Source organism: Gopherus evgoodei, chromosome 5, assembly GCF_007399415.2.
Source record: "Gopherus evgoodei ecotype Sinaloan lineage chromosome 5, rGopEvg1_v1.p, whole genome shotgun sequence".
Classification (NCBI taxonomy): domain Eukaryota; kingdom Metazoa; phylum Chordata; order Testudines; family Testudinidae; genus Gopherus; species Gopherus evgoodei.
In genome coordinates this window covers 31234296-31248228 of record NC_044326.1, presented here as the reverse complement: position 1 = coordinate 31248228, position 13933 = coordinate 31234296, and the positions used below count along the sequence as shown (strand labels likewise).

Sequence of the window (13933 nt, the reverse complement as noted above, 5' to 3'; positions counted from 1 at the left end):
TATGTTATTCACGTAGCTGGAGTAGCATAACTTAGGTCATCTTACCCCGGCTTTGTAGACAAGGCATTAGATATAATTCTAATGGCATGTAATCTTACTCTGATGCTACATAATATGAAATAAGTTTTAGATGTATACACATTCAAATAGTTTCACAATGTGTAAGATATAATTCAGCATAAGTAAAAGATAATACATAGTATATGAAATGCCCACTGGCTCCATTAGAAACCATAGTTTATATATTACAGCTTCCTGTCATAATTAATAGTCTTCTGGTTTAATAAATTTATACTTACAGGCCTGAATTTTACTTCATTGATCATAAACACAAAAATACCATTTGCAAAAAAAAAATTAAAATTGAAAGTGTGACGGGTTGGATCACAGAAACCCCCTTGGGGCTGCCAACTGATGTGCCAAGACTACTACTTCCCCTGCCTTCCCTGCCAGCTTGGGAGTCTGGAACCCTGCCTAGATGTGCCAGACATGCTTGCCGGCTGCAAACACAGACCCAGTTCTGAACCACGTCCCACAAATTGAAAGCAGTGTTCCTGTCTTTAACACCCAAATGTCCAGCTCCCCATGGGGTCCAAAACCAAAATAAATCCGTTTTACCTTGTTTAAAAGCTTATACAGGATAAATTCATAAATTGTTCGCCCTCTGTAACACTGATAGAGGGATATGCACAGCAGTTTGCCCCCTCAGGTATTAATGCATACTCTGGATTGATAAGTAAAAAGTGGTTTTATTAAATAAAAAAGTAGGATTTAAGTGGTTCCAAGTAGTAACAGACAGACAAAGTAAATTACGAAGCAAAATAAAATAAAGCACGCAAGTCTATGCCTAATACAGTAAGATAGTGATTACAGATGGAACCTCACCCTCAAGATGTTCCAGGAAGCTTCTTTTACAGACTAACCTCCTCCTAGTCTGGGTCCAGCAATCACTTAACCCCCCTGTAATTACTGTCTTTGTTCCAGTTTCTTTCAAGTATCCTTGTGGGTGGAGTGTCTATCTCTTGAGCCAGCTGAAGACAAAATGGAGGGGTCTCCCAGGGGTTTAAACAGACTTTCTCTTGTGCGTGGACACCCCTCCCTCCCCCTGTGTAGAATCCCAGCTACAAGCTGGAGTTTTGGTGTCACATGGGCAAGTCACATGTCCATGTATGACTCAGAACTTACAGGTAGCAATCATGGTTCACATGCTACCTTGAATGTCCTCAAGTAGACTTCTTATGTGGATTGGAGCCTTCCAAGATCCTTTGTCTGTTAAATGTTTCTTGATTGGGCACTTAACTTGCACATTCCTTTCTCAAGAAGCTGACCAAATGCTTTACTAAGGCTACTTAGAAATCAAGCAAGTGCACAGCCAATATTCATAACTTCGAACACAAAAATGATATATGCATACAAATAGGAGCAATAGATTCAGTAGGTCATAACCTTTACAGAGATATGTGGCATATTTAGCATAAAACATATTCCAGTTATGTCACATATACATTTATAAGCATATTTCCATAAAGCATTATGGGGTGCAATGTCACTGAAAGTAAATGCACATACCACAATCTGAGTGAACTGTACAGTTATCACCTTTGGTTTTTTGTGGCCAAAAGTCTGAAGTCAAGTGAATGTAATAGTCTTGAGTTGATATATATTTGGAAAACTAGTAGAGAAACATATTTTAGCACAGGTTGATATATTCTAATGTGAGGATCTACCAAAGGTGAGGTCTGTAACTGAAGTATCAGAATATGATGTAATCTTTCAGTTGATTGCCATTGGATGCTGACAGTACTTTAAAACGCCGCTCTTATCTGTAAAACATGTTTGACATAGGCAGATAGTCTGAAGGTTAGATGCAGTGGGCTTGGAGAAAGGAAAGTTGGGTTCAGTTGTTAGCTCTGTGCCTGACCTACTATCTGACCTTCAGCAAGCCACTTCATCTGTTGATGCCTCAGTTTTCTCTAATGATACTTGTTTCTTTATAAAGCACTTTGAGATGCATGGATGGATAGTGATGTAAAATTAATTACTACTTAAATTGAAACCAGATTCCATTTCTTTTTGTTCCATGCAGAATTTACAAGCTCATGGGTTTGCTCCCAAATAATAATAATAAATAATAATAAAGTAATAATTACCCATGAATTTTAAAATAGCTGAGAAGAAACAGATTTTTAGTGCTTCTCTTTGTAGTTAATTCTTCTACGGGCTCTAAAATGTCTGTAATTTGCTTTGCCTCTTGCATTTTTATTATAGCAGAGCCCACAAGACAACCGACAACCAAACGGAGAAAAAGGAAAAATTCAACCAGCAGCACTTCAAACAGCAGTGCTGGGAACAATGCAAATAGTACCAATAGCAAGAAAAAAACAGCAGCTGCAAACCTGAGCCTGTCAAGTCAGGTACCTGTAAGTCTCATTTTCCTTTTAGGCCTGAATCACTTACAATGCTTTAAGCTTTCCTTAACATTTTAAAGAAGGTGTATTCTTGAGCCAAAATTATCACAGGCATGAAGAGATGTTACATAATATGGTGTGGATACAGGGAAAACAGAGATGAACGATGAGGAATCTGTGCTGCAGTGCAATTTTAATAAATGATCCTCAAGCAGTGGATGTAATTTTGGGAGGCATGATCCAAATCCCATTCAGGTGAATGAAAGTCTTTCCACTGCCTTCAGCTGAAGTTGGGTTGGACTTTTGGTTATCAGTAGTAGCAATGCTGATAGATTCAGACTTATGTCCATCACAGGGCAGATGAACACAGTAACCTGAGTCGTAATAGGATCATAGGGATTGCCAACCAAACCAGACCAGTGGTCTTTCTAGACTGCTCTCCTGTCTCCAGCAGTGAGTGATCTTTGTCAGATGCTTCAGTGGACAACTGAACAAGTATGGAATAACCTGAGAGTAGGAGTTATTTCCTCATAACCCCTATCAGTTAGCAGTTGGCTTATGCAATGAAGCATGAGAACTGCTCCCCCTTACAAATTTTTATCCTGTTATGTGTAACTATTAATGATCTTGTGGTACATATTAACAGCTAATTCTTTTTTGAACCATACCAAAATCTTAATCTCAGTGATATCTTGTGGCAATAATTCCATGGGTTAATTATGCAGCATGCAAAATAATATGTCCTCTTACCAGTGTTAAGTATATTGTCTTAATCACTATATATGAGTAATCAGCCCCCAGACTGTGAATGAATTGGCTCTTATATCCAGAGAGGGTAATGCATGCATTTGAAAGCTACGGAAATTAATTTGACTATATGGGAACTAAGAGAATAACATGCAATGACTTTTATTGTATTTTTGATAAGCATATACAAAATGGTGGGTCCTTTGTGGATCGTAACAAAGGATGTAGGCCATTGATAACTAACTGGAGGTGGGCTCCCAGAAAGCCTGACTTTTTAGGTAAAAAAGAGGAATGGACTATCTAAAAGTAATACCATAAGATATGAAATGGACTGATTCAACAACTGATTGAGCAACCTCCTAGATTACTACAGCTTTTGGCTTCAGTATATTAAGTTCCTATTTTCGCTCTGTAAAATCAAACTTTTCATGTGGATCCTTCGTCCAAGGAGAAGATTTTCACCCCAGCTCTTCTACTATTCTGGTGGCAAAAAGCAGCCAGAAAGCTGGCATAACTGGCTACCCTGGAAATTCCTTCCATCCCCAGGAGCCACGTGCAGTTATGTCTGGCTATTCCTGGCTGCCAGAATGATGACTTCGCAGCTGTGAGAAAACATGTCTTAAAAAAAGCAACCTTCAGTTGTAGGTAGTGCATCCAGATTGCTCCTCACCTGTCTCCAGAATCAAGGGATAGTAAAGGCGGCTAGTGCCACTTCATTTCTACCACCTCCTTTAGTGAGCTCAATGCAACTGAACCAGAATCTGTTCCCCAGCATACACATCCCTTAGGCCTCCCCATCCCAGGAGATCTGTTCATGCAACTCTCATTGACTGCAGTGGAAGTTGGCACTCACATCTTATTGGACAATCAAGCCCTTTAATATACAGTAAGCTTCACTCAATTATATGCAAGGGTGAGGGAGTTTTCTTTCTTTCTCATTAATTAAAGAATTATTATAGTGCAGCTCCTATTGATGGGAATGATTTTTGTACATCTGTTCTGATGCACACAGGGGTACAATATATTCCATATGCTTTTTCCAAGTCTTGTAGGTTGCCTTTCAGTCTTCACTGTATTTCATAGTGCTTCATAGAGAACATATTTTAATTATTGTTTGTCTTTCGTAGAAAAAATACTATTATATAGGACAGACAGAACCTAATGTGTTTTCAGTTATAGGACATTCTGGTGTAAACCTATTCAAATATTTTTTCTTTATATTAAATATACCTTTCACCTAATTGTACTGTTAAGTGTCTAGGGCATGTGAGTGAATGAGGCAAGACCATATTTATTTAAAACAATACAAGCTATGTTCTTCATTTCAGAAGTGCTTGTATTCTCTAAAGCTGGCTACAGGTCGCAGCAATCTCGCTTTCAGTTTGCCCTTTTTAACCTCATCCACAAGCAAACTGATCAATAGCAAAGGTGAAATTTATTACACTTGCCTTCACCTATATGCAGTGAGGGAGGGAAACACACTACATTTCTTCGCCTTTGCATGTGTTCATCCTCAATACACTGCCCTCACTTCACAAGTTTCAGGCTACAATTTGCCATTAAACTGAAGTCCCTATTTGTCATGGCATTCTCTGTGACTGGACCTGTCGTTTTCTCTGCTCATTGGAAATAAACAACTTGGAACTAAACAATTCTGCAAATGTTGAAGGCACCAGACAAGTGAGGAACTTCTCCTTTATTCCTGATGTCATTAGCTAACAGGAATTAGATGATCCTAACTTCTGTCTCTAGGTGACTCAACTAAGTAGCACCAGCTCCTGTCCCATTTTCCTCCACATCATTTCTCTGGAGGACCCCAATGGTGAGCTCATATCCAGACCCACATTGGGTTAATATTAGGTTTCCCTTTTTCTCCAGTGATACAGCTCCACCCAGCAAAGACCTCTCTCCTGTGAGGTGCAATAATTTCTAGTGAATGCTGTGCTTCTATCTCAGTTTCTCTCTAGTAAATAAAATCATCCTGTCTTCCAGGTTAAAGAATGTTTCTGGAGCCTGTCTCCAATAAGGTCATTCCTGTTACAGAGCATCAGTAACTCTCCACTCCAATGTTGCCCCTACATTGGCACTGCCTGTGCTCTGTATGATGTACAAGATATAACAGCCCTAGCACTAAATGTCCACATTTGTCACCTGAGCCAGCAGAATCTTTTCAGAACCCAGTATGAGGTCTCCAACATTCCACAGTACTCTGCTATAGGCATATGATATTTCATCTTCAACACAGGTGGTCATAGTGCAGTCAGCACCATCAGCTAACACAGACATTGAAACCACACTGGGTCTGACACTTCCTGCATAAACCCTCCCAGGATTCAGTCCAAACCCACTGAGATAACAAAAACTTTATCAGTGCACTACTTGAAACACTATTTGCCTAAGTGGCCTTCTCCCTCTCCTGCTACAATAATAGTATGGAGGCTGTCTCCCCAACCTGCTTCCATTCTGACCGATTCTTCTGGCAGTTACAATATTGATGATTCAGTTACAAGCACACACAGTGAGACAAGATGACTGTATTTCCATGCTGGGGCCCTGGCTGGTGCCACACCCTAAAATTGTACTGCTCCAGCTTATCCAGCCTATAAGCTTTCAGTTCTTTGCATTACCTGAAGTTTGACAGTCTGTAGGAATTATGAGCATGCTATGCAGTGATGCCCACATTATGGGTGAAATATCTCTGCCACTTTCCCTGTGGGTCATACAATAGTTTCATTCCAGTTTCCTGAAGATCAGGCTATAGAAGACCACAGTCCATTCTCGGTCACTTCCTCTTGGGAGAGCACAGCTACAGTCTCTCACTGGCAGCTTTGCCCAGTGCAAAAGAGCATCCCATTCCAGATAACCCTGAACGAGGTTCTGATCAAACTCTCCTTCAGCTTCTGGAAAGCCTGACTGCACTGAGCAGTCCTCCAGAATAGTGATCCCTTCTATGTCAAACTGTACAGTGGGCGCGATGAACTTCTAGCACAAAGGGACTCCTGTAGCAGGCAGAATGCTGAGATTCCAAAGCCTCACATTGCAGTCACTTTCCTAAGTCAGCAGAGATGCCCCAGAAATACCATTCCCCTCTTGTATCATGCTATCAGAACCATGTAGGACACTCAGAGACTTCTTGATGACTCTACAATTTCCAATTTTAAGGGAATGGAGATGTGCAAGTCGAGATTTTTTTCTCAGCCATGATGGGTAAACAAACAAGAATAGATTGTCAACCTAATGGGCAGCCAAAACTGAGAGTGTAAACTACTCATGCATCTTAAGGGGGTAATAAGCCTGAAACCTAATTTAAATGACAACTCTATCACTGCCCATCATTTTAGCAGAATTGTCATGCTTGATGTGACTATCCTTCTTCACTGGATGTAGTCACAAATATTGGGGTGGGAGGCACTCGGGCAGGGGATTGTTCATGGTTGCTGTTGTGGGAAACCATGAGTTCAAACCTCTCAACATAATCATCTCTAACCCCATTCACCCCGAAGGAAAGAAAGCCATATCCTCACCCCAGTATCAATAGGTACTCCTGGGTGCCAAAAGTTGTCAAAACCAGTGCCAAATTTTCAAAACCAGGAGCTGCTTGCCCATGAAAACACCTACATTTACGCATTAGAAATACAGAAATTGTAGTAAATTAAAAATTTGAGGATGGCTTAAATTAAGTGAATCTAATATAATGGGAAGTAGCACAGGGAATAATGACCTTATTGTTCTGTTCATATATATATAAATTTAAATTTGATGTCTGAGTTAGGGATTTGTCAATGAAAGGCACTAAATATATGGAAGCTGCTGTTATGATTATATTATTAAATGATAATTTTCTATCACAGTGTGTAAAACATCCAGTGCTTTATTTACTGAGCTTCACTGCAAAGATATTTTGCTGTCACTAAAAATGTTTCTAATCACAAAGTAAATTAATAAGAGTGACTATAGCCTAAATCTTTATTTAAATGATCTAGTCAAATATGTGCTACTGTAACTAGCCCAGAGCAGTATGTGAGGCCATGCAACAGACTAGGGTTTAATTCTTGGATTCTGCTTCTCACTCCATGAGCAGGAGCTCGGAGTACTCCAGAGCTGCAGCCTCAACCCTGGGAGGGATGGAGCCTTGTGTCTTTCAAGAACAGTGACCCCCACTGGCCAATTTAAGGAGAAGCATTGAGGGGCTCTAAAAGGAGTCACTTCCAGTCCTCCTCAGAGGTTGGTGGAACTAGTGAGTGGAGGTTAAATGGGATTAAATTGGTGGGGATCTTTAGCATTCCATCTGAGGAGCAGCAAGCCCACGATGGGGAGAAGAGAGTATGCGTGCTACCTGAGAAATTATTTATTGCCTGATATAATACATTACAAAGAGCAAAAATATAAAGAGCATGTGCCCTCTAGCTAATGCTGTGGTATCTTGTAAGTAAGATCAGGGAAAACCCCACTAAACTCAATAAAATTGAAGTTTAGCCCCCAGACAGAAATTATATACTGAATCTGGTGAGAAGATAGATAAGCAAGCTGTTCTGTCTTGCGGGTATTGTTATACTGAAAGAATAATAAATGATCTGCAAAGGATCATAGAAATTGGAGATGGGACATACTTGCTAGGTCACTTAGGGCTTATCTTCATTACCGGGGTAAGTCAGCTTAAGTTACGCTACTCCAGCTACGTGAATAACATAGCTGGAGTCGACATAGCTTAGGTCAACTTACCCTGGTGTCTTCACTGCACTGTGTCAATGGGAGACGCTCTCCAGTCAACTTACTGTACCCTTCTCGGAGCACCCGGGTCAACTGGAAAGTGCTCTGCCATTGATTGGTGACACCTGCTGCATCGGTTGCAGCAGCTTGATCTTCCACGTAGTGAAGACAAGCCCTTAGTTTATCCCATGCCAGTGCATGAATGTTTCCTACATCATACTGAGGTGACTCAAATGATGGGGCTATTACTGATTCCTTTCAGATATAATTCCATAGTTTGCTAGTCTGAGTATCAGGAAAAATGTCCTTCTAATGTGAGTTATATTATCCTTTACTTAGTTTCATCTTGGTAGTCCTGGTTATACCTCCTTGGACCGCCCTACACAATTCCTCCCCCTTTAATCCATCTACCCATTTAGCATATGCCCCCGTAGCAGTAATTTGGTAAAATGTGTACATATTTTGTTCTTTTAATTGTCCTCTTAAATTGGGCCTCTAGCCTGTTAGTAATTTTTTATGTACGTCTCTGAACTTCATCCAAATTGCTGACATCTAAGTGTTTTCAGTGTTTTTAGAGATGAACTATCACTGCCTTAGTCTGTGATTCAATATCCAGCTCAATGTCATGCTGGTCTTTTTTGGCTGCCATATCACATTGCAAGCTCAAATTTAATTTAATGTCTTCTTTACTGCTTTCCCTACACAATCGGGTCAGTCGTGGTTCGGCAATGCAAAATAAATGTGGTCTGTGCTTTAAAGCCATAAGACTAAATTAGAACAAACTTTTGATTATAAACACCTTTGTTGCTTTAAACTCTTTTGTTGCAAAGCTGTGTGATGGTTTGATCTAAGAAATATTTTATTGATATTGAGAGTAACACAATCAAGACGATGTAAAGAAGAAATTATGTAATACATTTCCTCTATTCTACACTTCCTCACAGAGTACAGTTTGAAATGACCACATACACCATCTTCTATAACATGTCAGCTTTTGTTAAGGAATATGATGAAGCAGTGTAAATATGTATAGGCAATAGCTTGTTTCATTTCATGGAGAGTGAAGTACATATGTGATAAAAATCTTATTATATGCAAGCAATAGTCTTCTGTTTGCACTTTACTGATGCTTTATAGTCATGAATGGAAATGCATCCTGGTTAAATCAGCAGGTACAAATCTGGACATCTGGAATTATTGCACTTTCACTAGATATGTTATCTGAAGCCCTGCCAGTCCAGTTGCATCAAAAGATGCATTCCATATATTTCCTTTCCCAGTGCAGTGGTTTGTTTTCCTTAAAATAGATTATACAAGAGAGCACTTTGGTTTTCAGTCTGGCTTTGCGCCTTTCTACTCCATGCTGGTTAGCGTTCAGCAATAAATCTGTGATGCACTGTAGTACAGTAGGTGGTTTACTAGTTTTCGTGGAAGGACAGTTTGTACTTAATGCAGTGATTAGATGGATTCTTTCCTTCTTGAATGCTTCAGTTTTTGATGCCTACTAGCTTCATCAGTATAATTATAATTAGCTCTCTTCATCTTCCTTTGATGGTACCAGCTGGACAGATCGGTCCTCTTACTGCACAGATTGGCGGCAGGGTTGCCTACGCAAAGAGAGGTGACAGGCACCATGAAATAACAGATGGTAAATTCAGGGCTTGTTGGCAATCAGCAGGTTTTTGCTAATGACTTAATTAACTATGCAAATTGTCAAATCAGCGTGAACATTGTTTTTATCAAAAACTTTACCTAAATTAATTACCATAATTAAGTAGCAGAATGTCAAGTATATTGGATGTGCAAAAGGGCTTGGTTGGCTAGGTATAAGAGAGTTACCGTCTTTGCACTGTGTTCTTTTTTTCAACAGCCTGAGTATGAGAAGTACTGTGTCATGTACTAGATTTACTGCATGACTGTTACAAAACTGCAACTCATTTGCATCCTGAGCAGTCTTTGTAAACAAAATAATTTATGGCCTGGAAAAGAAAATAATTTATAAAGGGTAAAAATACCAAGTAGAAGGTTAAACCAACCATTTAAAACTTTCTAACAGTCTCCACTTTTGTAGTCTGATTATTTTTTTAAATGTATATTTCATTCTTCTTGCTTTATCTATTTTTGGGGGTTTGAGACCCAATACCTTGAATATACAAATAGATGAGGGTTTTACAGTGTTTTATTTTATAAATTAAAACTCAAGTGTAAGTTTGCATCATGGCTCTAACCATATAGGAGCATCTGATTCCATTGTGCGAATGTCACAAAGTTAACAGATTCAAATCCTCTAATATGGCTATTTTAAGTTGGTTTTTTCTCTCTCAAGGTTTCCATATAACAAATGTTGGGTGCTGTTCACAGGATGTGATGGTGGTAGGAGAACCAACGCTGATGGGAGGAGAATTTGGGGATGAAGACGAAAGGCTTATCACTAGACTAGAGAACACACAGTATGATGCAGCAAATGGCATGGATGATGAAGACGACTTCAACAATTCGCCTGCACTGGGAAATAACAGCCCATGGAACAGCAAACCTCCTGCTAACCAGGAGACCAAATCTGAAAATCCCACACCACAAGCTTCCCAATAGGTTATTCTGCAGCATTATCCACTGTTATGTATTTCAGTGGATTATAATTACTATTTTAAACCATTCTTAAAAAAACAAAACCTTTCCAGATACAGTATCTATTTCTAAACTACAGCTATCTGTTTTTTCTTAATTAGAGAAAAATCATATATAAGCTTTCATGTACCTTTCTTGGAAGCTTTCACACATGACACGATACTGGCACTGACCTCAATTAAAATAATTGAAAATTAAATAGCACCTCATGGCAAATTTCAAACAAAACATGTTGTTGGAGGGATCTTTTTTCCTCATCAGACAAAGGCTATATTTAACAAGTCTTCAGTGCTCAGGATCTCGTTAACATAACTATGGAAAACTTTTTTAAAATTGTAAAATATTTTCTGCTTTTCAACTTGCACCTACAATTTCTTGTTTCAGAAAAATCAGCTTTTAAAAAGTAATTTAAAGTAATCTTAGTTCTTTCTTTAACTCTTCTTTCATTGGTTAACCATTTAAAGGATCCAGCATTTTTAATTTATATTGTAGCTGATGCCAATAGTCCTTCTGTCATTTATCAAAAGTGCTGAAACAAGAAATGTCTTTTTTTTCATCAAAGACATGAAAAATATTTTTATGTGGAGAAAGACGCCCTGTCCTATGAGAGTTTATGCTTTGTAAAATTGCTGTTGATCCAGACATTTTAAAGCCATGTAATCCATTAATTTTGTGGGCAGCTTAATAAATCTAAAACTTTTGTGTTTATTATTGTATCTGAGTTGGCTTTGTTGTTATTTCTTTTCATAGTATATTTCTTGTATCATATTTTTGTAAAGCCCTGGAGCCCTCAAACCAGTTAATTTTTTTTTATTATTATTCTGGTGTATTTATGTGAAACTTTATAAAAGAAACTAATTTTTTTCATTTCCATATTAATATGTTCAATTCATCATGTAAAGACACAGTGAGTCAGTGTGTTATATAATACAACTGTATTTTATGTATGCTTTGCCAATAAGTGTGCCAATAAACTGTGTTAACAAATGTGCTCTTATGTAGTACTTTTATAGCTCCTTACAGACAAGAAACATACCAACTTGGACTGATCATGTAACAGAAATGATAGATGCAGTTGATCTGAATTCCTTTGTCAATTTCATTTCTTGAAATCGGTGTTTCACCTGCCATCACCATCCTCAACTGTTTCTAGCATAAAGGGAACCTGTATTTAAAGGTATTTAACATTCACATTTTAATTGGTTTATATCTTCTCTCATTAAGTGTTTGTGTCAGTGAGGGGCCAATAGCAGTGGCTAGCACCAAGGCCAAAGAAGTATAGTATAGCAGGAATAGCACTGAACTGCCTAGGCCAAAGCACCCCTGTATTGAGCTATATACCTTTGATCTTCTGGTCTGGGGAGTCAGTTGAGCAGAAACAGCCCACTCTGCTGAGTTCTGTGTGATAGGGTTCCATAGACTATTGACAAAAGGATTGGAAGTTATTTCTTCTTCTTTTGCTATCAAATACAGTATTCAAAAATTCCGATTTGCAACAGTAACAGAAACCTACAACATTTTAAATAGCACTGGACAACCTTATGCACATGATACCAGAGCAATGCATTCTGGGAAATTGTAATAACATTTGTTTCAGACAGAACAGGAATTGCTGAGAATGTCAGAAGAGTACTGTTGTCAAGGTTCCTTCCCCACTCTGAACTTTAGGGTACAAATGTGGGGACCTGCATGGACACTTCTAAGCTTAATTATTAGCTTAGATTTGGTAACTCTGCCACCATCCAGAAATGTCAGTGTCTGGAGCACTTCTTGTCCTCCCCAAAACCTTCCCTGGGCAGCCTTGAGAGGCTTCACCAATTCCATGGTGAACACAGATCCAAATCCTTTGGATCTTAAAACAAGCAGAAATTAACCATCCCCCCTCGTTTGCCCCACCAATCCCTGGTGAGTCCAGATCCAATCCCCTTGGATCTTAAAACAAGGAAAAATCAATCAGGTTCTTAAAAAGAAAGCTTTTAATTAAAGAAGAAAGGTAAAAATCATCTCTGTAAAATCAGGATGGAAAATACTTTACAGGGTAATCAAATTCATATAGCCCACAGGAACCCCCTCTTGCCTTAGGTTCAAAGTTACAGCAAACAGAGGTAAAATCCTCTCAGCAAAAAAGGACATTTACAAGTTGAGAAAACAAAAATAAAACTGATCCGCCTTGCCTGGCTGTTACTTACAATTTTGAAACATGAGAGACTGGTTTAGAAAGATTTGGAGAGCCTGGATGGACGTCTGGTCCCTCTTAGTCCCAAGAGCGAACAACCCCCAAAACAAAGAGCACAAACAAAGATTTCCCTCCACCAAGATTTGAAAGTATCTTGTCCCCTTATTGGTCCTCTGGTCAGGTGGCAGCCAGGTTCACTGAGCTTCTTAACCCTTTACAGCTAAAAGAGGCATTAACCCTTAACTATCTGTTTATGACAACTGTGAACACCATTAAAAAGTGCAATCCTTCAGGGAGAGTATTGCACAAGATTCCCAAGGGAACTGTACTTCATAATACTTTTTTTAGTGAATAGAGGATCATACAATATCTCCTGGGCGCACCACTTTTGGATGTCTGCTACTGTAGTAGCCACATCATTAACACTGCACAAGTTTACTGAGAGATCCCACAACTTAAGCAATATGTGAAGTTAAAGAGTCAAATAAAATAATGCAGCAGTTCCTGATTCCTGATTTGCACTGACCGATTAAAGACTACAAACTGTTAAAGCTGATAAAAGAAATATGTTATAAACAATTGGCTCCTCATGAAAGTTACTGTAATTGAGCGACAGTAAGCTGAGCTCTTATCTAAACACAGCAAGTTGAATAAAGTGTGATTGTTGCAATCTTTGGTACTCAAGAGATCCTGAAACACAGCAGTATTGAGATAAACAGGAAAAAAACCTAAAAAATGAAAGTAATTTCTACACTATAAGCCGGATCATTAATAGATATAAATTAATGTCAGTAAGGCTATGCCAATTTACACCAGACAAGGATCTGGTCCTCCGTAAGATATAGACTCATGGCTCATGTGATTTAATGCCCTTGTAAATCAATTATTCAATAATGAAATTGCAAACTTTTCTCTTTTTTAATTTGCAAGTATTTTCTCAGTCTAAAAAGTTTAGGGCTTGCTCCTATCTATCTGTCTAGTTATTGTGTTTCCTTCTTGGTAACCTTTTCATTTTGGAATTTTTCATGAACACCACTTTTTTTTTTTTTTAACTCAGAGAGGTACAGATTTTAGACATGCTACTGAGTCAGCCATTGAAATAAACATTATATAATACAAAAAAATGTCAAACCTGGGGATTCTACTAACTTGTGGTGACATATATGTTTTTATTGTAGAGTTAGACTGTCAGAAGTTTGGAAAACAATCTTTCTAGGACAGTGACTGATTTGTAGATTGCAGTGTTGCCAACTCTCATGATTTT

General features: G+C 38.5%; 1 protein-coding gene across 7 annotated transcripts in view; it reads left to right on the top strand.

Annotated features, from left to right (window-relative positions):
• LDB2 (LIM domain binding 2) overlaps nucleotides 1-11475 on the top strand; it is a 504537-nt gene extending 493062 nt beyond the window's left edge. For 4 of the 7 annotated variants that reach the window (XM_030564377.1, XM_030564379.1, XM_030564378.1 and 1 more), the window contains 2 exons: nucleotides 2269-2420; nucleotides 10227-11475. In XM_030564377.1, the coding sequence (XP_030420237.1) occupies nucleotides 2269-2420; nucleotides 10227-10457 (383 nt within the window). In that variant the 3' untranslated portion in view covers nucleotides 10458-11475. Of the gene's footprint in view, nucleotides 1-2268; nucleotides 2421-7236; nucleotides 7378-10191 lie in introns of those variants that run through there. The other 3 variants (XM_030564376.1, XM_030564380.1, XM_030564381.1) reach the window with 3 other exon arrangements.
• Nucleotides 11476-13933: the final 2458 nt, after the last annotated feature.